Below are 26,139 nucleotides of genomic sequence, written 5' to 3'. Positions count from 1 at the left end.
TCAGCCTAAAAGAAAATTGCTGTTATTTTACATAGTTCACATTAGAAAGTGGATCTTTTTAGTGTGGAAGTTGTACAGTCACCTCTCTTCACAGCTGGTGGCCAACCCATACTATTGTTGGTCACATGTGTCCATTTAATTATGTTTTAATTTATTTTAGTGCTAAAAATTCAGTCATTTTAACATTGTTTCATGTAGCACATATGGAGACTGCATGTAAGTATGTGAAGGATATATATTATAGCTTTCTGCAAAATGTGCAGGTCACACAAAAGGACCCCTAGGTTCTAGTCAGGCTAATGCCTACAAAGAATGGATGTGAGCCAGTTCTATGCTGTCAGTGAGATTCTGGACAGTGCATCACACTGCTCCATCTACACTTCTTATCTACTCTATTGAGACAGTAGATTTGAACAATACTTTAAATAGCAAAGTTGTTTTCTCTATTAGATACCTGAATGTCTCCAACACTGAGCTCTCTTCTTACATCATAGCGAACAGCAAAATCACCCAGAATCCCATTTTGTATGATCTTTGCTTGCTGGAAGACATTGGGCTTATATGTTATTCTTGCATAGTTTTCTGTCTGATTGATTACTGTGGAAGGAGGAGGGGCTGTTCCATCTGGTAAGGAAGAAAACATTTTCACCATTTTATAAATATCCTCTAAAATAATTAAAAATCTTTTCACGCAACAAATAAATGACATATGATTTTGATGGCCCGTGCGACCATCGGCCATTATTTAAAACGTAATGTAAACCGCTGGCCATTGTTTCCATTGATTTCAATGCAAATCATTGAATTATGAAAAGAATCGCCAGTGTTTTACATGAAAAAGCCGGCAATTCTTTTCATAGAAAGTATGTTGTGCATACATAGCCTAAGGCTATGTTCACACACAGTACAATAAAAAAATATAGACATAATAATGAGTGAAAATAATAACCTGTGTGAACAGGTGAATTTTTTTTTTACATGTTTTTTACAAAAGTAGGAAGTAAATAATGAGCATGTTCATTATTTGGAGAATCATAATCAATTACCGCCATTATTCCATTCTATGTGTGCACTGTCAGACGATTTCCCATTGATTAAAATCATTGATTTGCCTCAAAATTTAGTATTTTGGCAATATTTTACTGTATGTGACTATAAACTAATAGTCATGGAGCAATTGGTAATTTCAGTAATGTGAAGAGTTGGGAGCAAACACTCGTTTTTTAATAATATAAATTTATATAAACCTGATATAAAACCAGAAACAAATATCTTATATTAATATATGGCATACATCTCAGCAGTAGGGTAACAGCCATTCAGGTGTACCCCAACTATACAGGTAAACATTAGATTACTACCATAACTTGTTCCAGGAAAATGCTTGTAATCCAAATCATTTGTATATCAAAGCAAATTTTCCCAAAAGAAATAATTGAATTGCAGACGATTTGTTTCACAACCCAGCAATGAAGGGGTTAATTCAGGGGTCAGAGGGATGCAATGGTCATAGGCCATCCATTGCATGTAAGTAAGATGGTGGTACTGCGGGATATATCCAGTTGAGGCCCTGGGGAGTTGAAGCACTCACCACTTGGGTTATGATTGTGCATGCAAGATATAGGCTGCCTGAACAGCGGAGTAGGAGGGCGCCACAGCCTTCCTCACACTCAGTCCTCTGGCAGCAAGGAGAGGAGATAAGGCCGAGCTGCTCGCTCATGCTGGAGGATCTCTGCAGTTCTACAGGGTCCTTGACGCGGACAGGCACCGAAGAAAAGCCAGAAGGTATTTGATTACCGGCAGAGTTGATCAGATAGCAGTGGGTTAAAATGAGAGGGCTTTCTACTCAGTACAGTACAGTACAGTTAAAATGTTTTTTTTTTTAATTGTTATCTTGTCTTGCAATACACTGTCAGTCCAAGTTACTTGTAATCTAAAGGGCCTATTACACGGGTCGTTTAGAGGAGCAAACGAGCGCTTTCAGCGGCGGGGAGCTGTGGGGGGGCTGCTCGGAGGATCGCTGATCGTCCGGGCAGCCCATAGGATACAGCAGCGTCTGCTGCCGATGCTCCTATTCGACCGAGCGACGGCAGCAGATCGCTGCTATATCAGTCGCTTGTTTTTCAACATGTTGAAAAACAAGCGACTGCAACGATCAGCCGACATGAACGATGTCGGCTGATCGTTGCACTCTATTCCACGGGACGATTATCGTCCGTATCGGCCGATATCGGACGAATACGGACGATAATCGTTCTGTGGAATAGGGCCTTAAGGTTTCACTGTATTACTGTTAGCACAGAAGTGAGCCAACAGCTAGTGAGCACTGAGCAAGTGGGCAGTTTGATGCCTTTCTTTCTTATTCCCACATACCAACTTTGTACTGCAAATTCTATAAGTTGATAAATGGGAAATACCTCCCACTTTTTTTCTGTCTCTAGAGCTGCAGCACTTTAAAATACCGGCAATCATTTGCACTTACACGATGGCCGTCCACTAAAAGCAGATAGAGTTTTGATGCTGTGTGAACATAGTCATGGAATGATATCTCTATCTGACTAGTGCAGAGATTAGACCCCCCCTCCCTAATATCATATTCCTTGTTGCCCAGTGGAAACATACTCTGAAAACACTTTTTTTTTCTTTTTTAGCTGAACTTGATCATTTGCTTTTATTTATAGACCCAGCTAATAGACCCAGGATTGCCTTCACAAGTGACACCTTGACATATCTGCATTTCCTGACTCCAACTCCTTTCCGCTGTTTAGACTGATAAGAAAGCCAAACAAGTAGTCATTGTGCAAGGTTTACAGTAGTCTTTTTTTAATGTGAAATGTAACTTTCCCTTGATAAGTCCACAGGAAGTATATTACGTTATTTCAATGCTGACATATCTGCAACCATGAATGAATATTTATAATTGGCCCTGAATTAAAGTTGTACCCTTGTTTGTTCCAGTGCACTGGAAAAGTACAATTCTATTATTGTTGTGGAATATTTCATTTCCCTATGTAGATATCTTTTATTTGATGCCAAATGTTATAAAACAAACAAGACACAAGAAAAATAACCTGACATTGCTCAGATGTGAAGACGCATTTGATTATTTCATTTATAATGTATTTATTTATACTGACTTTGATGCCAGCTGCAAACACAAAGATGGGAGACGCAAAAAGCCAAAATATGAGACCTTGGCTGCGCTACAGACATCCTGCATTTTCATCTCAAAGATGGGAAACAAGAAGGAAACTATGTACAGTACGTTCTGTCTACACATAGCTGTTTAGAATATTCCTTTTAAAATGTCATCGTTTAGTCGAGTTATTTGAAATATTTTATCCTTTTAATGCGCTTTGGAGAGAAGTTTACTTAAAACATCATAATAAAGGTCAGATCTGGAATAAAATGGAGGCAGGTAGCTCTGTACTTTATGCAGCGGCCATAGTAGGCTACTTCAGCATAGTCCTATTCACTTAGCTGTTGGAAGTAGAGTACCTCTAATGTAGATGGCTTTTTGTTGCTGGCCATTAATGACCTTTTCTACTTGCCATTACAACTGGATAAAAAGTCACTTGCAGAACTGTAAAAGAAGTGTGTATGGGTTATCCTATAAATAAGATGGGGCATATACACTAAGGCTATGTTCACCGACCATCTTTTTTTTGGATGCCCTATAGAACGGGCATTTTTAAGCCAAATAATGGCTATTATTTTATAATCACAGCCATTATTTTATAATCACAGCCATTATTTGTATAATCACAGCCATCATTAAAAAAAATATTCCATTATTTGACCTCAGAATAATGGTTATCCTAAAAGACTGCCGTCATAGCCAAAAAAAGACATTGTGTTAACATAGCCTAAAACTTTAATATAGTTAGTGCAAACCTTAGACAGTCTACAAATCCTCCGCACTTATCAGTGGCTCATGCTGTTTTATAAACTTGGTGCACTGTACACTGTCTAGTCTAAGTTTACACCACTTATTAGTTGGCTTACTTAAAGGGGTTGTCCAGCAAAAAAAAACTATTATTTCATATCAACTGGTGTCAGAAAGTTATATAGATTTGTAATTTACTTCTATTTAAAAATCTCCAGTCTTCCCATACTTATCAGCTGCTGTATATCCTGCAGGAAATGTTGATTTATTTACATTCAGACACAGTGCTCTCTGCTGACATCTCTGGCCGAGACAGGAACTGTCCCGAGCAGGAGAGGTTTTCTATGGGAATTTGCTACTGCTCTGGACATTTCCTGACATGGACAGAGGTGGCAGCAGAGAGCACTGTTTCTGAATTTAAATAAAACAACACTTCATGTAGGACATGCAGCAGCTGATAAGTATGGGAAGACTTGAGATTTTTTAATAGAAGTAAACTACAAATCTATATAACTTTCTGACCCCAGTTGAATTGAAAGAAAAAAAAATCGCTGGACAACCCCTTTAATGCTGAAATTTTGGTCCAACATTTTGGCAGAAATTTTGCTACAAAATATCGCTAAGGTATGCCCCTTGTGGAGCCTGGCATTTCCAGTAGTAAGTTTAACCTCATCAACCTCTTGAGGACCAGGCCAATTTTTGTTTTTGCACTTTAGTATTTTCCTCCTTGTGTTTAACCCTTTCACGGTCTGGGGTCATTGATGCATCAATGCCCAGGTCCCATTTTTGGACATTAGCTTATGGAATCATAAAAATCCCATAAGCTGATGTCTCTATGTGTGCCCCCTCTCCTCTGTCCCCTGCCTCTGTTACAATCTTGTGACAGCAGCAGGGGAGAGAGGGGAGGGGGCAGAATGCACGGCCGTGCGCCGGGTGTGCGCCTTGCCTTCCTTCCCCCGCCAGCCTCCGTAGCCAGTAAATCGGAAGCCTCAGGCTTCCGGTTTCCATGGCTACCATTGGGGCTCTGCGATCACTTCGCAGAGCCACGATGGACACCGGACAGAGAATTCTCCCCCTGTAGAGGCAGAATTTTCTGTCTGGAGCCCTATAGATGCTGCGGTCATGCTGACCACAGTATCTATAGGGTTAACTCTCGGCACCAAAGCGCAGCTCCGGTGCTGAGAGTTGCGGCGGGTCGCTGGCTATCACTGCCGGGACCCGCCACGGATGATATGGGCGCAGCTTCATCGATCCTCGATCGTAAATTAACATCGCTGCAGCAATCTTTCCATAACATAAGCTCCAAAATAACAAAAAAATTATTTGCACAGTGAAATTGAAAAAAAAAAAGCGATGTTTTAAATTTTGGAAGGTTTTGTGTTTAACGCCCTATAGTAAAACTGACTATGTTCCTTAAGTCAGTACGATTGCAACGATAGGTAATTTATATAACTTTCTTTATTTGACTGCTTTAACCCCTTAAGAACCGCAGGTGTATATTTACGCCCTGCGGTCGGTAGGGGCACTCTAAACCGCTGCGGACCCGGGTGCCGCATATAGCGCCAAGGTCCGATCAAAGTTGACAGCTGCATCAGATTACCTTCCAAAGCAGTTCCCTGGTGTCTAGTGGGGTGGATCGTTGTCCCGGAGGAGCGGTCCACACATCCTCACCCAGCCGGGGTCTGCACAGTAATGGCGCTGATCCCGACTCGGCATTCGGGTGCTTTCGGCTGCAGCAGCCGTAAGCAATCGAGTGCCTATCTTATTAATCTATGCTGTATATCTATGCAGCATAGATCTCAATGAGAGATCAGTGTGCTTATACTAGAAGTCCCCCAGGGGGGCTTCTAGTATAAGTGTAAAAAAAAAAAAAAAAAGTGTTGTTATTAATAAAAAGCCCCCTCCCCTAATAAAAATCAGAATCACCCCCCTTTTCCCATGTTATAAATAAAAATAAACAAATAAATAAACATGTTTGGTATCGCCGCGCACGTAATCGTCCAAACTATTAATTAATCACATTCCTAATTTCGCACGGTAAATGGCGTAAGCGCAAAAAAATCCCAAAGTGCAAAATTGTGCATTTTTGGTTGCATCAAATCCAGAAAAATTGTAATAAAATGCGATCAAAAAGTCGCCTATGCGCAATCAAGGTATCGATAGAAAAAACACATCATGGCGCAAAAAATGACACCTCACACAGACCCATGGACCAAAGGATAAAAGCGCTATAAGCATGGGAATAGAGAGATTTTAAGGAACATATTTTTGTAACAATGGTTTGAATTTTTTACAAGCCATCGAATACAATAAAAGTTATACATGTTACATATCGTTGTAATCATAACGACTTGACGGACATATGTAAAAAATCAGTATTACCCCAGGCCGAACAGCGTAAAAACAAATATCCCCCAAATAAACAAAATGCGTTTTGTTTTGTTTTTTCAATTTCACCACACATTTATTTTTTTTTCCGATTTTGCAGTGTACTTTATGAAAAAATTCAGCCTGTCATTGCAAAGTACAATTAGTGGCACAAAAAATAAGGGCTCATGTGGGTTTCTAGGTGAAAATTTTCAAGTGCTATGGCCTTTTATGCACAAGGAGGAAAAAACAAAAACGCAAAAAACTAAATGGGCCGGGTCCTTAAGGGGTTAAAAAAATTAACCCTTTAATAAAAACTTAATGTGTTTAAAATTCCCCCAGTGTGACAATTTCCCCTCGCCTCTGTGATGTGGCTCCATTAACTCTAATGGAGCCACGTCACAGAGGGAAGATCATCACACTGGCGGCCAGCAGGCCCACCCCCAGTGCTTCATTCCCGGCCGAGGCTCGGGAATAGGCCGACACTGTGCGCAGGAATCGGGTGACGGAACAAAAAAGCATTGTGGCAGCAGCATCCCTGCACCGGCGCCAGCCTTTTTATGTGCCACCTAACCCCCAAGCTTCGCCACAGTTCTATCAATCTTCCTGAACCAAGACTGTCTGTTTTTGTCCCATAGCAACCAATTGCTCATTAGCATATGGAAGCTGTGATTGGTTGGCAGATTAATAAATCTGGGTCATTGTTAGTCCAAATTGCAAGGTGTAATTATTTCCGATCCTGTCCATTGTTTATAGAGATGTAGTGTTCCTTACCATAGTAACAGAAGCAATTTAATTGCTGTTCTTCTCATCCAGGTGTTCCTTGTATAGTTTTCTTTAGGAAATCAGGAAGGTGTGAATGGAGCAATGAAAGGAAATGAGCAATTGTTTTATTTTCCAGATAAACACATCTATGTGCATAACATGACCAGATTGGTGCAGGGTTTCCTGGCATCATGACTTTTGTGCTGAGTATAGATAGCAGAGAATGAAGTATAATATCTCCACATGTAGTATATCTGGATTGTGTTCATTTTATTATGCACGGGAGGTAATTATGTAGTGAATGCAAATGAGTCTGATATTGTTTGGGTCATACTGTTTGCTACACATTTAATTATAAAAGGGTATAATATAAATATAAAGGAATATCAAAATCTGCTCTCCATATAATTTATAATTTTGTAATTATCTATTTATATGTAGTGGAACATAGCCTAAATGTGTGAAATTTAACATATTGTTGCACAATGTTTGATGAATTTTGTCAATGCACTTTTTTATCTTTTCATTTGGACTTTTGGCCATCCATTGAGTTTATTCCCAACTGAAAAATGCTTTCAAAAATCTAAGTCCCATTTTAAGGCCAACATAAGAAATGGTGAGAAAAGTTACCAAACATGTACATATTACACTTATAATAAATGATCAGTGTCTGTGGTTTTTTAAGCATTTTCCAATCCTTTATAATGTAGACAATTACTTTTGTGGTCAAGGTCTCTAGTGATTTACTAGCTTTGCCAGATAGGAAGTCCTCTTAGTAAAGTTTAGCAGGAAACTACCCCATCTGTAGTGCACGTTATGCTATAGTTCACTTCTTCTAAGACCTTGGTGTTCATACACCCTGTGTATGTTACGGTTATAGCAGTCTTTACCAACAAGTATAGTTGAAGAGCAGGTTCGGAGTACAATTTTCCCTTCTAAGCCCAACATACACAATGTCAAGTCTGTATGTAGTGCCTGCTTTTGTAAATGTGTGACCTGTTATAATTATTCTCTGCCATAGGTATTCTTTTGTGTTTCCCTACCTGAGGATCTCCTGCATGTCACATGTGCTTCCCTCTTCCTCTACAGCGTATAATATAATGTATACCTTTGCTGTTAGAAGCTATCCATCTTCCTGTAGCATAGTATCAACCTCTCTGATGCCTATTTTCTGAGAAGCCATAAACGTTGCTATTAATAGAGTACAGGTCACTTGCACCTTTTTTCTGATGCCACCTCTCTGGTGCATTTCATCTGCCCGCATTTTATAGGTGTGCTGGGAAAAAAATGTTATGCTATTGTGCCTAATTAATCTCAGTCTAGTCAATCACATTGAAAGAATTTTATAAAGGACAGTACTCATTTTGGGGTATTCATATATGAAATTCTTACCTATAGTTTTACTCTTCTGTTTGTTCTGAAGAGGAAGAACCTCTAGGAATGTAATCCCAGATGTTTCCAAGATATTGACCTCCACCAACAGTTTGCCTACTAACTGCAGTGGACGGACACTGACTACGTGCTCATACACTCCCAGACGTCTTTGCAAAAGTTCCTCATACTTCAGCAGAAAAACTGCCTTGTTTCGACCTGGGATAGTGGCAGATGCATTAAATGTTTCCATTTCATTCTCCCTGCAACAACAGATACATAGTAAAAAAAAAAAAAAAAAAAATATATATATATATATATATATATATATATATATATATTAAAAAAAAGAAAAGAAAAAGTGAATGAACCAACACCAAACTTTTTTTTTTTCCGCAGTACCTGCTTGGCGCCAGCGCTGGGCACGGTCCTCTTTTCGAAATGTCGCCCAGTTCCCTTTTGCTTTCTGCTTGTGCACCGGCCTGGTTCGATGCACTGAGACAGGTCACCGAGACGAGGGGTTATTGTCGCACTGGGGGGTACCAGGCCTGCCCCACTGCTCCAAGCAAGACTGGTGCTCAAGCAGAAAATGGTGCAGAGTGTGTGTACTGGGCTGCGATTTGAAAAAAGTACTGTGCTGAACAGGTATGCCAAAAAAAATATTTTAGGGGATGGCATAACTCACAGGACGGTATAGATTTATACTATTCACTGGTTTGGAATATTCTTCTAATACCCTTGCATCTTCTTAACCCAGGATTTCAGCATAATCATTATGTATACACAGGTGAATGATGGCAAAGTAGAAAGGGGTAGCTAATGCACTTACTTATTTGTCTTATGTGTCTGTTAGGACATAAAAACACATGCTGTTATGATGCTTTTTAACTAAGTACAAGGGAGGACAGAACAGTGTTTTTCCTTCCTTGGATTTCTGCTAAAGCTGTGCAGCGGGATAAATGACCTGCCAGCATCATCTATTATTGTGATGTTGGGAGCCTCAAAACTGTACTGTGTGACTGAACTGACTGTGTGACTGTACTGACACAACTATGTGATGTAATTCTAGTCTTAAAGCCCAAAAGTCATTTTGTTGGGATATATGGGATCCACCATTATCAATGGTGAATATCCAAACATGAAACCTGAACAAAGGTTTACACCTATGGTGAGTCCTCTGAACAGGTCTCAGAGCATGCCTTTAAAAATATTCCATTAGGGTGCGTTCACACATACAGGATTTGATGGCGCAGATTCAAAGCAAATCGATTTTGGGCCATCAAATCTGCTGCGGATATGTTGCAGATCTGCTGCAGATTCAAATCTGCACCATCAAATCTGCTGCAGATCTGCTTCAGATCATGTATGTGTGAACGCACCCTTGAAGTCAATAGCATCCCCTTCAGTCTACTGGTTCCATGTCCATGGGGCTGCTATAAAGCATACCTCTAAATGTTGTTAACAGAGCAGAACAGAATCCCAGTCTGCCCCCATATAAATATACAAAAAAGCTAAATAAAAAATGTACAATTAGTATATTAGTATAGTTATAGTTATTAGTATATATATTAGTATATATTAGTAATAGAAATAGATTCAAAAATAGAACATGTTTTAGTATTTCAGTAAGTTAATAAAATATATGGGGTGCACAGCATTATTACAAAGATGAGAAATAGTAAAATTCTGCTTACCCTCTATCACCAATAACATTCTCATATTCCTGTATATTGTTTTCTCCAATCTTTTTTCTCCATGTGACTTCACTGTGATAAGTCCTGCCTCCAATAATCCTGCAGTGTATAAAAATTTTAGTATCACACAAGGCACATCAAAAAATAACAGCATAATTGTCAAGAAATTATTTAAAATAGATGTATATGTAAGTAAAAAGAATACATGATGAATTATATCAATCCGTCCTTAATAATGTAACAATTCAAAACATAAAGTATGAATACCTTTTCCTGATAAATCTCATACTGCTGTCATTGGGCTCATATATTGGTGAGTACAGCTTTGTAAAACCCTTCCCATATGAGATCAAAGGAGAATTTAGATAATTTGTTTCTTACCTACAGTATGGCTACCTTGTTGTAACATAGATGTAATACAATACAATTGCTGTATTTTTGTTTGCACATTATTATGTATTCCACATGAACTTTTAGGCTATGTTCACACTACATATATGTCCGGCCGCATATTTTACGCGGCCGGACATATACGTGTGAAACTCCGGCCGGGGATTTACGTAAGTTGCGGCCGGCTACGTACGGTCCGCGAACTTACGCTTCCCGAGCGCCGTACATAGCGATCTGACAGCGGTCTTTTACTTGAATATCTTCGGCTAGCCCCGGACACCGCACAGAACCTTTTGGATCTGCAAAACAAAGTGCAAAAAAGAAGAAATCACCACTCCGTATGGGACCGCATGTTACGCTACGGGCATAAGTTACGGCATTTCCGTCCTGAAACAATGGTCTGGTTCATTTTTTACGGCGCCGCATACGATCCGGGCGTATGTTCTTACGTAGTGTGAACTGTGCAGCCGTACATCGTATACTTTCCATTGTACGCAAACTACGTAAATCTCCGGCCGCTTATTCACGGAACGCCGGAAACTTACGTAGTGTGAACATAGCCCAAGGCTACATTTACGCAGTGTAAAAAAATCAAAACATGGTTGTAATTTTTAGTCAACAGGTAAAAAAACCAAACAAACAGTATTTAGCAAAGGCAGGTCGTAAATAAAAGTAAGTAAAATGATATTGCCACCTGTGTGACATTCACAGCAGCTACCAAAAAAGCTTTAGTGGCTGCTACCGTAATCTAGGTGGTGTATTTGTCCTAAGAACCCAATTAGATTTGAGCTTTGTCCTCGTTTCTTTGCACTAGTTCTTATTAATCTTCTGAGATATATTTTCCCTATATCATCAACTCTTTGCTGTCTCAGTACATTGTCACAGTTTCTTACATGGTGAAGTTGGAGACAAAGGCTGCAGCTGGGATCTGCATCTGGAATACCACGTCTTTCGCCTCTGCAGCTCTGTTTACCATGGTGCAGGACACAGCAGTGAAGGCATAACGTGATAGAATGGTGGATTTCACTATGAAGTCAGTAACCAAGGGCCTGATCTCCTGCAAATGAATCATTTTATGAGATTTATGAGATTACTCACTGACTTTGTGCTAGGGCGTTCATGCAGCCACTGTACACAGTAGATATATATATTCAGTAATCAACAGTGTATTGCATTGTCTTCTTTTCTATGGTATTCTCTTACATAGTTTTTACACCAATAAAGTGCCATAAATGGCCCTGTTGATTTAACTGGGATCCTTCTGATGGTAAATGCTAGTTTGTCTCGGTTCCTCAAAGAAACATTTTTAAAAGAGCATTATAATATAATGTAATATGCTATTTTACCCAATACAATAATACAATTATACCTTAAATTCGGTAAGGAAATTGGAATTGAATATCTGTTATCATTTATTGTGCTTCCCTTATTTTAACCCCTTAAGGTCAAAGCAAATTTTTGCTTTTGCTTTTTCCATTTTATGTTTAAAAGTCCATAGCACTTGCATTTTAATATAAAAAAAAAATGCTGGGAAACCGGAAAAAAAATCACTTGCGCTGTCAAATTGAAAAAAAAAGGAATTCGTTTAGATTTTAGGGAGTTTTGCAATCACGCAGTTCGCCGTATGGTGAAACTGACTTGTTATATATGTTCCTCAAGTGGTTACAATTACAACGATATGTAACATGTATAACTTTTATTTTATTTTATACGACTTTTTGATCACTTTTTATTACATTTTTTCTGGATTTGATGCGACCAAAAATGTGCAATTTTTCACTTTGGAATTTTTTGGCCGCTGACGCCGTTTACCGTGCGAGATTAGTAATGTGATAATTTAATAGTTCGGGTAATTACGTGCGCGGCGATACCAAATATGTTTATTTATTTGTTTATTTATTTATATTTATAAAATGGGAAAAGGGGGGTGATTTGGACTTTTATTAGGGGAGGGGATTTTTTCATTAATAAAAACACTTTTTTACTTTTTTTTTTTACTGAAACTAGAAGTCCCCCTGGGGGACTTGTATATACACAGCACTGATCTCTCATAGAGATCAATGCTGTGTACAGTATATACACAGCAAAGATCGACTAGATCGGTCATAGATTGCTTTGGCCTGCTGCAGGCCATAGCAATCTATTGCCAAGCCGGGATCAGCGTCATTGCGGCGCTGAGGCCCGGCACGGGCAGAAGAACGGATCTCCCCCCCACGATCACATCGCTGGGGGGAGATCCGTCCCACTAGACACCAGGGACGTGAGGTCTGAAGCACTTCAATGCAGCTGTCAGGTTTGACAGCTGCATTAAAGTGTTTAACTAGCCGACGCGGCAACGGGACCCGCGCCGGCTAATAGAGGCACTGCCCGGCTGCAGATTGCAGCCAGGAGCGGTGCCGTATAGAGCGGGGTCCCGGCGGGACCCCCTCTGAACTCCCCCCGCGGCACCATGACGTACCAGGTAAGTCATGGGTCGCTAAGGGGTTAATATTAAAAATAGAAGCATAGTGCTAGTGTAAACTTGGCCATATGTGTAGCCCTGTATGTCAATAATTAAAAGAAGCTTCGAGACACTTACCCTTCTTGATGCATACGGAACTTGTCTTGGAAATCGGGATCCAACCTATAATTATTAAAGAAAACATAATCATGAACTAAGGTAAATTTGGCATGAATTCTGAAAATAGGCACAGACTGGTGTCATTCTAAGAACATAGGGGAAGATTTTTCAAACTGGTGTAAAGTAGAATTGTCTTAGTTGCCCCTAGCAACCAATCAGACTCCACCTTTCATTCCTTACAGATTATTTGGAAAATGAAAGGTAGAATCTGATTGGTTGCTAGGGGCAACTAAGACAATTCTACTTTCCACAGTTTGATAAATCTCGCCCTAAATTCTCAGTCCTAGCTGTTTTATCTGGAGAAAGTCAAAACAAATCCAACTGGTCATATCAGTGATACCTCTCACTAATGTCATTAGTTGAGATAAATGGCAAGCACTGTTTTCACACATTGGGGGCATTTATTGAGTACACCAATTTTTGCGCCAGGCTTAAAAATGTTCCAGCAACACAGATGCTCACAGGATTTATGTTGAGACGCCATGTCCCTACATAAATCAAGTGTGCCGTGGATCCGCTCCATGCACCAAAGTGAAACCTACGCCAGTACAGAGCTGGTGTAGGTTTCACTGACATTTTTGTGGCGCAAAAATGTTAAATGTAGTGCATGCAGAGGCACAGAGGGACCTGATACGAATAAAATATTAGCAAAACCAGTATCAATAGGCTACAGTCACAGTAAGTTAAAAAAAAAAAAGGTGCCCTCTTTTTGTTTAAAAAAAAAAACTGAGTTATTGCCTTATTTTAGTCTATTGAATGACGAATGTCATTTGCAAACAGTTTATTAAATAACGGACCACTTTTGAGGCGGACGTCAAATAATGTTCATGTTTATTATTTTAGGACGTCTTTTGCAAACAGTTATTTTATAGTTGTCTACAAATAGTTTTTACTTTTTCACTGTCCTTTCACCGTCTTTACTATCAATTAAAGACAAACCCAAAGTGCAATCAGTTCACCAAAACTAGAATAATGTGCCAACAACTGTCATTGCACTGACGGGTGGCCAAACAGTGAAATGATGGACGTTATTTTGGACTCAAAATGATGGACATCATTTTAAAAAATTATGAACGGACAAGAAAAAAATTGAGTGAATGTCACCATATCCTGTGTAAACGGGATGCCAACATGCAGCCTAACGTTTTATTTGTATAGGTTTGCCAGTTATTGCTCCCTGTCCCCATTAGGGCTCACAATCTAAATTCACCTATCTGTATGTTTTGGGTGTGGGAGGAAACCCACGCAAACACGGATAGAACATACAAACTCTTTGCAGATGTTGCCCTTGGTGGGATTTGAACCCAGGACTCCAGCGCTGCAAGGCTACAGTGCTCAGTCGCACATAGCTTCTCTTTTTAAAATTGAATGCTATCAATATAAAGTATACTTAAAGTGTCACTGTTGTAATAACTTTCAAAATCTAAATCAACAGTAGGTGTGATATAAAGCAAGTTTGCCTAATACATTCATTACTTTTTTTGTTGTTATCATGCTGTAAAACAAAGCTGAACTTACCATAAATCCAGGTCCAGTCTCCTGAAGGCAGATTTTCTGACTTGTGCTGGTTGAAAAAAGACTAAACACAGGAATTCCGGACAGTACAGAGAGTAACGGCTCAATGTGTCTATTACTGCCTTCTATCTGATGGCGCTCAGATGGCCTGGGATACACTGGACTTCCTGTTTTTGAGACAAAACAGTCAGAAAACAGGAAGTGCCATGTAAAATAATGAATGTAAATTGCATACTTGCTTTATATCATATCTACGGTAATTTAGATTTTGAAAGTTAAAACGACAGTGACACTTTAAGGATTTCTCCTGTGAACTGCTGGCTTTTTTCTTGAGTCTTCATTATCAGCAACTTTTTAAAGAAGCTTCACTTGAGTGAAACTCTGATGACTGACATCATCTTATCTAAACTGTTCAGTGTAGACTACTGGAGTCTTATTTCTGATAATCAAAGATAGTGTATTCTGTATCAGAGTACTATGTCATTTCTATAGGCACCCTAATGGGTTATTCATATTCGGTGTATAGAGGACTGTTAAAGGACATTTCGATAATTCAGCAAACTTTCCTTATGGTCCTTTTACACGGAGCAATAATTCGCCTAATCGTTTAACGATTTTGAGGTACCAATTTGGTTTTTATAACAATCAGTGTTTAGATGGAAAGAAAAATCGTTAATGCGATCGTTCTGAGATTGCTTAAGCACATCTCACACAGGATAAATCTTTGAAAGACTGTTTAGACTAAGTAATATGCGAATTTTCAACGAACGACCAACAATGGTTTGAGAACATGTTCACTGTGTTTACACAAGACGATTGTTGCTCAAATGCAATTGTTATCGCGAATTGTTCACCGATAATCGATTTGTGTAAAAGCACCATTATCAGATTAGGAGAGGTTGTAAGAGGACAAACCCTCCAACTATTGAACGATCCCTGGCTAGTAAACCTAATAATTCTATTTTTCTGTTTTTATATAACATAACTCTTCTCTAATTTTAGAGAGTTGTATTGTGGTTTATATTCTGTTTAATCTGTATTGAGTAAATAAAAAAAATGAAATAGAGAGGCCCCAAAGTCTAGCACAATACAGCCCAACTCATGCTGGAACTTTGGTTTTGTATGAAATCCTCCCCCTGTTTCTGAATGTTCTCTGATAGTATCCCATCGCCCACTGGATTTGTGCGTGAGCTAGCTTATTTTGGCAACAATGAGGCTGAGCAGAGAAGAAAAGAAGAGGTCAATGAAACCATGACCTGGACATATACCACACAGAACATCACTAAGAGCGCCACATACCAGCTTAGCTCATTGTGTCAAGAACTGAACATCATAGCATTACATGGCACGCTTGAGCTTGGTACGGATGTCATAAAATAATGGGCGCTTAGCAGAGCTTAAATATCACAATTTAACTCAAGTTGAAAATATAGAACTGAAGCTACACATAGACTTCATTCATTAATCACATTAAACATTACTACAGGCTCATATAGTGGCCAATGGCTGTATTATTGTAAGACCCATATGTGACCAATTAGTGGGAAGTGATGGGCATGGTAAGTACCTCCTCTTTCCCAGTCTAGCTGGGAGCACATAAAGTGAACTTTGCCTCTGTTGGCCGTGCCTGCGGGGTGGTGCAGCTCTGGCCCTGGGGGCTTGGTTCTGCAACACTGGGGACGCTGGGCATTGGCTTTGCAGCGGTGGTGGTCGCTGGCGAACGCTGCACCATGGTAAGAGTAGGCACTCGTGTATCAGAAGACCTGCACGTGGTACATGAGGCAATATGGTTTGATCAAATTATATACTAACTTCTGATTTGGTTTTTAATGTAGTTGAACAAGCTTTAGTATCAACCGTGGGTCTTATGTGCAGTCATTTCTGTGTTCTTCAGGCTTTTGCATTATTGTATTGGTAAAATTGTAGTATGAGTGATGAAATTCTGTGGCCATTGTCCACTGTGTATGGGCAAAAAATGACTATTCATCCACATAATAATGACCAAAAGGCCTTAAACACAGGCCACTGATTGGGTGCACAATGTTACCTCAAATGTGTGCTCCCAATTATTGGGCTTTGTAAATAAAGCAGTGCTCAGCTCAAATTCTGGTAATGGGGAAGGTCAGAAGCACGTACATTAAATCCTACCCTTTACATGCTGTATGAGGAACCCAGCTATTAACAGGAGGAGTGGGCACCTTGAGAATGTGAACTACTATAACAACAGCCGCTCTCTATGGCTTCCATTTACAACGCAGTGCTGTATACATATTACAACCTATATTACAAGCGCTTGGTGAACCCCACTGACGTACAGTAAATGGTCAAAAGTGGGTAAAACACCATCACACCTACAGTGTACAACTTTGTTACACATTGTATTGCAAAACCATATAGTATGGCTCTTTTGTGGCTTCACCCCACCTACTCAGTTATGGAAAGGATTTCTACAAGATATCGGAGAGTTTTGTGGGAATTTGCATTTGTTCCGTCAAAAGTCAGGGATCCGTGCAGCTATGTTGTCTCTATGGACCTTGTTTTGTGCACTGGGGCACAGCCATGCTGGGATGGAAAAAGGGCGAACCCAAATTGTTCGCACAAATGTGGAAGCATACAATCCTGCCGTATGTAAATGGCACGCATAGGAAATATGGTGAAAAGAGGATTTAGGTAAAACCCCTTCAAAGACAAGGGAGCCCTCCCTCCGCCTGAAGAATAAAAAGTTCAGTCTCCGAAGATGACAAACCTTCTTTACCTTAGGAGCTGGTCAAAGCAAACACAGTGGAGGGCTTCACAACAGGTTTTTAGAACAAAATAACATCAAAGGGAAACTCTGCATATAAACCTGCTGACAGCTCCCTACAGCCGGGTACCTCAGCTTTCTGGTGCCACCGTTTGGTCTGCCCACCGCCTCCTTCAGTCACGCATACCTATGCATATTTAATTATGCATATACAGGCCGGTTCCTAGGTAGGCATGACAGTAGGTGGAGGCAGGTGGGGCAAACAGAGCTAATTTTTAATCAAACAGATTTCTGTTTGATTAAACTTATTGAAAGTGGAGGGAGAGACTAAGGAAAGAAGATCGGAAAGATGAGGTATGCAGCTGCAAGGTGCATTTTAATACATGTGAAAATATGGAATTTATCCATCCATACACCCTCCTTTCCTTCATCCATCACCTTCCTTGGTTGAACTTCATGGACATATGTTTTTTTTAACCTTACTAAATATGTTACTATGTAACTTTTGTCCCTGTTTTTTTATGACAGGGCCCATTAAATTTCTGATGCACAGTTCCTGTGCTGATATCACTACCAGCTGTTTGGATCTGAAGAATATCTAGGAGATCAGAAGGTGCCTTGCCTCCGTCAGTGATTGGTGGGTCAGATCAAGTAGGCAGGTCCTGCTAATATGTCTCATCTTGAAATCAGGAACAAGCGGTGACAAGTGGGAGAATAGAGTAGGTGAGTATCACTATGTTTTATATTTACCATGTCCACAGAATAAAAAAAAAATGTTCAGGATACCAGCATACCCCCTTTAATGACTATACTGATAAGAAGCAGTTTGTGAATGGGGTAAATACTGCATCATATTCTGTTGAACATTTCCTACTCTTCACATTATTACTTGAGTTACCTATCTAGCAATCTAAATTACAAGTGGCATATGTTTGCAGAAGTGAACAATGAGGTTGTAAAGTAAAATCCATTAGGCCTGGTTATCTGCCAACATTTTAGAGATAACTAAGTTCAAGGTGTGAAAAAAAACTCTAATCCTAGGAACCCAGGGAATACCTGTAAAACGCACCAACTAATATGTAACTTACTAATATAACGGAATTACTAATAGTACTGGCTTCACCCCTGAAAATCTACTGCTAAAGATAGAACTCCTCCCTCCACTCTCTGTGGACAATGCATCACCCTCTGATGTCAAAGAAGCATGTTTATTTTTTACCTGATGTCGGAGTGCCCCTTTAAAGAGGCTACAACTATTACAGCTTGTCACCTCAATTCTGTGCACCAGCATTATTAGACATGTGAGAAGTCAGACTAATAGGGAAAGGGGAATAAACCCTGCTGCCCCTGCACTGCCCCAGGCACAGGACTGATGTACAATACAGCCCTGCATGTAATGTAAATCCCTTCACCTTCTACATCCCAGGGACAGATATGCTTTGAAGCAAATCATTGATGTGTTAATCAGAAATTGGAGGAATTTATTTTCTTATCTCTAAATATGCAAAAAAAAAAAGAATTACAGTATAAATACCACTTTATAGGCAATCTTCTGTAAACAGCAGCACAAATCTTGTCCCTGCCCTGTCTGACTGTAGCTATATGAACAATATATCATCAGGGTAGGACTTTGACAGCAAGCAGTAATCTTGGCAATGGTGAAAAACTAAAGCACATAATATATTAATAAACTTTAATGTTATAGATCCGTTATACTATCCAACACACTGGGTAATTGATCTATTAGAGTGCTGTGGTGTTGTTAACATGTATGACCATCTTTTAATGCTATTTATGGTGCTTAGTATGTGTATAGTAGTGGATTTATAGTTACAATGACAAATTGCCTACACATTCCAATGGCTTTACCTTTCCGTATTGTATACAATGTTGTATTAAAATATTGTGCAGAATATATAACTCATGGTAGTCTTATTGTAGTTCTTTAGTCTGAATAATAGGTCACTATAGAAGCCAAACCCCTAGTGTAGAGTATAGTATATGAAGCCATACAGAAGTGTCCCCAAACACTGGAGTAAAACTCCACCACATATAAACTGTACGCACTGTACTGCACAGCTTAAGTAAAGTTATACCATTATCATAAAGTTTATATTTTATAGCCAGGAGTTTCTATCTTAATAATTTATATAGTGTTAATTCTTCATGCCTAAAAAAAGATATTGAGCCAGTCATGAAAAAAAATACCTAGGGTTCAAAAAGATGAAAAATGTTAATTCAATGATTTATCTGTTATCATGACCTCCTGACAGCTCAACATGACACACAATAATTTATACAAGTCTTAGTATTGCAAACATTTCTTTTTTTTTTTTTTTTTATTATACAGAAAACAAAATCATGTAAAACAACCAAATCTGGGACTTTATCATAGGAGTAAAGTATGCCAAGCAATGAATGCAGCAAAAAATATAGAGAATACTTACTTTTTCTGCAATGCCATTTGTTATAGTAAATTCAAACAGGCCACTCTCAGATTCCTGATTTCCCAAGACAAGAGACAGGCAGAAGCAAAGGCGAAGCATGAAGATCATGTTTAATCCTTGGGGTGCAGTGAGTCTCTCAGGGAGGACTGGAATTTAGATGTGGCAGTGCTGGGTTTGTACATGTACAGTGGGAACTTGCCAGTCTGCAGCTGGCTGAGATGCCTCTGAGAGACTGGAGAAAGAGGCAAACACAGACCCACCCCTCCCACACCTCATCCCAGCCTCTCATCCATGTTCTTTCTACTTTGGTTGTAGATCTGTGCAGATTCATGTGTATTATATGTATGAGACACAGGGCCAGCTGCATGGGTGATAGGCCCACCACCAGACTTCTAGCACCTGTTGTTCCACTTGAAATATTAAAATCATGGGAATAAATGTATCCAGTACAAGTGTTCCTCTTTCCTGAGCATAATCCTCCATGCTGCTTGTATTATAAGTACATTGTGTGGCTGACTGGTCACTTAAAAGATGTGCTAATGTTTACCCTAACTGGTAAATTGTGTTCTTAAATTATTATTCATGGTAGGGCATACTTCAGATACAAATATATTCACCCATAGTTTTGTTACTTTTAACTTTAAAATCACTTAGATTGTTGTTCTAGAATCACTAATCTTTTTTGGATGCTACATTTACAAATGACATACACATGTTCTTATAAGTAGCCAAGCACCGATCCCTATATGCAAAGAGAAGCAGCTGGACAGACTGTTACTGACATGCTATCATTCCAGTAATTCCAGTTGTTTTTTTTTTCTTTTCTTCTTTTTTTCTTAGGGTATATTCAAACGAACGGGCTCGCAGCGAGATTCTCGCTGCGAGCCCGGCAGGTCCTGGCAGTTCCCACACACTACATACTTGCTGCGGTCTAAACGACCGCAGCGAGTATGTAATTATACCGCCCTTAACCCCTTCTGCTCCCGCCCGGCTCCCCCGCTGTAAGCATACTTTACCTGTCCTTGCTGCACGGGTCCGGCGTCCTGCTCTCCTGTCCGGCCAATTAGTGTGTTGCCCAGCCGCAGCCACTGATTGGCCGGGCGGGAGAGCAGGATGCCGGACCCGTGCAGCAAGGACAGGTAAAGTATGCTTACAGCGGGGGAGCCGGGCGGGAGCAGAAGGGGTTAAAGGCGGCATAATTACATACTCGCTGCGGTCGTTTAGACCGCAGCAAGTATGTAATGTATGGGAATTGCCAGGACCTGCCGGGCTCGCAGCGAGATTCGTGTGAATATACCCTTAAACAGTTTTTAGCCTTTAATGTTAACATCCTATGTGGCTTAAAGTAGATTTGACGTTTGACTGGCTCGCCCAGTCACCTATAGGAATTTGTGACTATGTACAATGACTGGAACATTGGCAAATAAAGCACTTGCTTCCTCTTGTGGCATCCCAGTCTGTAAGCTCTAGTGAGCAGGTCTCTAACTGTTTGTATCGATTTTAATTTATTTATTGTATAATATAATATAACCTGTATTATACTTTTTATATTTAAAAAAAAAAACGCTGCAAAATCTGTTGGTGCTATACAAATAAATATTCTTCTTATTATTATTGTTAAAAGTTCTTCCCAATTTCTTGAAGCCATTGAGGCTCTATTTCAATTGGGGGTCGTGTGCAGCTTGTGTAAGTAATATATCCACCCCAGAATGTAAGCATAAATGGTATTGATTCAGAACTCATCTCTCCATGTGTGCTGTGCTGCATCCTCTCTTACTCATTTTCACAGCACTAAGTACTGAAAACATGGCTGCTGATACAATATTTTAGTATGTGGACTAGAGATGAGCGAACCGGGTCCGGGATCGAGTCCATCTGAACCCGAACGATTGGCATTTCATTAGCTGGGGCTGCTGAACTTGGATAAAGCTCTAAGGTTGTCTGGAAAATATGGATACAGCCAATGACTATATCCATGTTTTCCACATAGCCTTAGGGCTTTATTCAAGGTCAGCAGCCACCGCTAATCAAATGCCGAAAGTTCGGGTTCGGATGGACTTGAACCCGAACCCGGTTCGCTCATCTCTAATGTAGATATTACTAAAAATAGGAACTTAGGATATATGAACATGTACGTGAGCCAACCTTAAAGCGGTATTTCTGGATCACAATTTTATTCATGCATTGCTAATAAAGAAAAAAAAAATTACACTCGCCTACCTTATTCCCCCACTTCTCCTGGTCTAGCACATTCCAGTCCCCCTTTGCTTACTGCTCATTACTACTTTCAAGACATGAGTAGCAGAGCCTGCCCACTTAGCCAATCAGTGGTTGAGTCAGGAGACTGCTGAGTCCAGTGATTGGCTGATTAGACTTCTTATCTCAGAAGTAGCAATGGGCAGTGAATGACTGGAAGGCATTAGACCAAGGGCATCAAAAGGGACCTACTTAGGTGAGTATAATTTTTAATTTTCACAACCCCCCCAGGGGCTCCCCAAAATGACATAGACATTGCAGTTACACAAGATTCTCTGTTAAATACTGGCACAATATTTTTAAAACTGTGGCCAGGGCGTTGATCTCCACTGGAGGCCCAACTATGTAAGGCTGTAAATGACAGTCGACGTTGAGTCCATGCTAATATGGCACTTTTGGTCTCTAAGATTATCTCCTCTACCACAGCTTGCCTAGCCTATGTATATCTTAAGAAGTTATACAAGACACTTAGCAGAGAAATTGCATGGCACCTCTATGGATCCTCACAGTTACTATATCACTATGTTTTGTGAATTCTAATTAGTATTGTTTGGAAATGTTCAACATGCACATCACATATTACACGGCACAGGAACATGGTCACTAAGCTATAGGTTGGCAAATAAAGTAGTGAAAAGAATACAGTTTCTTTAAATGACCACACAATATAAACTACAGTTACAGTATAACACAAACTTTTCACACAGGAATGGTTATGTCCCATTTTTACTAATAATCCCCAATGTATGGTTAAGATGGCAGGCTTTTCTGTTTGTTCCAGAACAGCTAGTTGCTCTGTCCCCTGCTCAGTCCATCTCTTGGCAGTGTACCTCAGTCTCTCGCCATCAGTGCCCCATTTTTCTCTTGGTGTCTGTAAAAAGGCCTTCTGCTCTACAGCATCCCTCTACAGGTGGCATTTCTGCACTCCCTTCTACATTTCGCCTGTTTGTTAAGTAGGAAATTCCCTACTCTGAGATCTCTGAGACCCATAAGGATTGTAGCAAACAAATTAAACCCAATTTTGGGTGTAGTTTTGTGAAAGAGTGCTGAGGGATCACTACTCACTAAGCCTAAGTGCAGCATTCTAGGTGTGTTCAGATCACAAAAACTTTTTTTCTTACATTTGCTAAAGGTTTCTCCTGTTTGTCTCTCCCTGCCTTATGCTGCGTTTACACGGAGCGATTATCGTGCGAATCTGCACGATAACCGTCAAATTTGAACGATAATCGTACGTGTAAACGCAGAGAACGATCAAACGACGAGTGAGAAATCATTCATTTTGATCTTTGAACATGTTCTTAAATCGTCGTTCGCAAAAAATTCGCAGATCGTTCCGTGTAAACAGTCGTTCACCGATTTTACTCTTGTGCGAGATAGGCTTATGCGATTGCAAAATGATCACAAAACGATTTTTCCATATGATATATGGTTCCATCTAAATGCTGATCGTTATTAAAAATAAATTACTTTGAAATCGTTAATCGTACGATCGGGCGAATTATCGCTCCGTGTAAACGCAGCATAACCTTGCACAAATAGAGGTGTGTCTGACAACAAGTATGTTTTTGAAATCATCAGAATTTTAAAAATAGCTCTAGGCTATAACAAAACCTATAACTCAGGATCGAGTGATACACTGAAGGAAACTTTACCTGCATAATTTACTTTGAGTCTACATTCACACAACATACTTTTTATGAAAAGAACAGCAGATGTTTTCAATTAAAACAATGGATGTTCTTTCCATAGTCAAATAGAAAGAAAAAAAACGGTGGCGGATTAAATGTTCCTTGGGCCCCGGGCTGTCAACTCAACCTGGACAGCAGAGGGCAGAAGAGACGAGAGAGCCGGGCGAGCAGACAGCAAAGCAGTGCCAGGAGGGAGGGGAAGGAAAAGGTAAAGGAAAAACTCTGGCTGCCTGGGAAAGAGTGATGTGCTGCTGTGTTGCATGCCTAATAGTAATGTGGGCAGTTTGGACAGCATGGGCCCCCCTTGAGCCTCGGGACCTGGGTGGCCGCCCAAACTGCCCACATTATAATCTGCCACTGGCCGTTGTTCACACAATGTATTCAACAACGGCCGTTAAAATAATTGACATGTCAATTATTTCCTCCCGTTGTGCTTTGATTTCAATGCAAAAATGGCTGTTGTTTGACACTCAATTCAAACAAACAACAGCCATTGTCTGTACGTTGTGTGAACATAGTGTAAAAATATATAACATAGGGATAACCAAATATACAAAAAAGCAGAGCAAATGGCAATAATGTAACAGTGAAAGTCAAGGAATAAGTGTTTTCCTTAGCCAACATGAAAGGAAGTTTGTGAATTTTATGATTCATTTTAGTTCTATTTTATTTTTAATTTTTTTTTTACTTACCACTGAATGTTCTCCATAAAAATAAGGGTTGGGCCTGCTATAAATTTATAAGATTGCTGCAATATAATAAGTAAATGCGGAGAACCATACACTGCGAGGTTTGGATAAACTTGAGCATTGTGCTACTGTCTTCTTGAATTCTCCAGCAGACTCCAGCAAAGTACTGGGTAGAATTATAAAGGAAACTTGTCCCTACAAGACATTGGTTTTATTTAGAGTACTGTTTTCCACTGACCCTAAAGCTGGGTTTATGTGTAGTATTTTGGTCAATACTTGATCCTAATTTTGGTACTAGGGCATAGGGAGCGGTGAATATAGTCCTGGTGTAGGGGTTGTATGGGTCCCATGGCCTCCTTCCGCTTTCTCATTTATAATGATTTACGCCTGGTGGCAGGAGTAAATCATGATCACATTCTACACCTGCTTGAAGCGTGTACCTCTTAGTGAATTTGGCTGGGGAAAAGGGGGCAGAGCCTAATTTAAGACCTCTGTACGAGTATGCCGGTCTTGGTAATCGATGCAGGAATGAGTGTGGGTTATGGAATCTAAACATAAAAATACTCTCCGTTTTGTAACGGATTATCATCTGGATCTAAATGAAGATATCGGAACTGACTGTTCTATTACCTGATGGCTGTGTGTGTTGTTTGACTGTAACTAAATACAAACCTTTTATCTGTATAAGGTAGGCAAGAGATATTATTACAATAGAACAAAGCAGCCATCAGATGCTTCCTATGCAGTAATAAGCAATTGAACTTGGCTGACACTCACTATTCCTGTATGCAGATGGCTTAATAATGTGTATGCTAGTTCTGCGTTACAGCTGATATTCTAAGGGTGATATCACCTGTCACAGTACAATGGATAAGTGCCACTATCTGCTGTGTTTATTGTGCATTTCCAATCTAAAGTGATAGATGCCAGGAAAACCAAGTCACAACAGTTGTTTAACTTTCCTGTAACTTCCAAAGATAAGGGCCTGGCACTATATTTTTACTGATATCAGCGCTAAGCTGTTGAAACTTAGCCTTAAGGGCCTTTTACACGGGCCAATTATCATCCAGAAGCATTGCTGAAATGCTCCTTTGGCCAAGAATGGGCCTGTGTAAAAGTGACAATGATCAGCTTGGGACCGGAAAAACACCTGATCCACAGCTGAGCGCATTTTTGGACCATGCTTTAAAATTTATCCGGGCGCACACTTACATGTATAAAAAGGGTTATGTATGGCCGATAGTGATAAAGGGAAACTGATAGTTGCTGCTTGTGATCCGGCATCCTATTCTCCCATCTTCGGCCGTGAAGGCCTATAAATTAAGGATGAGCGAACCGAACCGTTACGAACTTTGCAAAAAGTTTGTTACGAAGTTCGTTAAAATCGCAACGGCGTCGCAAAACTGTATTGTTTTCACAGAATGGAAGAGGATATAAGGAATTATTACTCCTATAATCCCTTTTGTCCTGTTATTATGTGAATATCAAGGTGTGTGACATCACTACAGGAACAGGAAGTGCCTGAGCGTCCATGCTCTTTCTCATTGTGTGTCTAGACTGCAGAGAGAGAGGAGGTGTACGTTAGGCAGAGAGGGAAATAACATAGATTACATATCAAAACAACTGGATAAGTACAGGGAGAGATAGAGAAGGAGTATATATTGTTTGTGACAGAAGCCGGAGAGAGGAAGATGAAAAAAAAATCGCA

The 26,139-nt window shown here is 39.8% G+C and overlaps 1 protein-coding gene across 1 annotated transcript in view; it reads right to left on the bottom strand.

The window, feature by feature from the left end:
* ITIH5 (inter-alpha-trypsin inhibitor heavy chain 5) overlaps window positions 1-20,041 on the bottom strand; it is a 43,055-nt gene extending 23,014 nt beyond the window's left edge. The window contains exons 1-6 of the mRNA XM_069978764.1: window positions 19,799-20,041; window positions 13,052-13,096; window positions 11,367-11,530; window positions 10,084-10,182; window positions 8,411-8,652; window positions 455-624 (exon numbers count right to left, since the gene is read on the bottom strand). Of these exons, the coding sequence (XP_069834865.1) occupies window positions 455-624; window positions 8,411-8,652; window positions 10,084-10,182; window positions 11,367-11,530; window positions 13,052-13,096; window positions 19,799-19,906 (828 nt within the window). The 5' untranslated portion in view covers window positions 19,907-20,041. The remainder of the gene's footprint in view (window positions 1-454; window positions 625-8,410; window positions 8,653-10,083; window positions 10,183-11,366; window positions 11,531-13,051; window positions 13,097-19,798) is intronic.
* Window positions 20,042-26,139: the final 6,098 nt, after the last annotated feature.

This window comes from Dendropsophus ebraccatus, chromosome 1 (assembly GCF_027789765.1).
Source record: "Dendropsophus ebraccatus isolate aDenEbr1 chromosome 1, aDenEbr1.pat, whole genome shotgun sequence".
Classification (NCBI taxonomy): Eukaryota; Metazoa; Chordata; class Amphibia; order Anura; family Hylidae; genus Dendropsophus; species Dendropsophus ebraccatus.
Note: the sequence above shows the minus strand (reverse complement) of the source record. Positions and strands in the feature narration are given on the sequence as shown.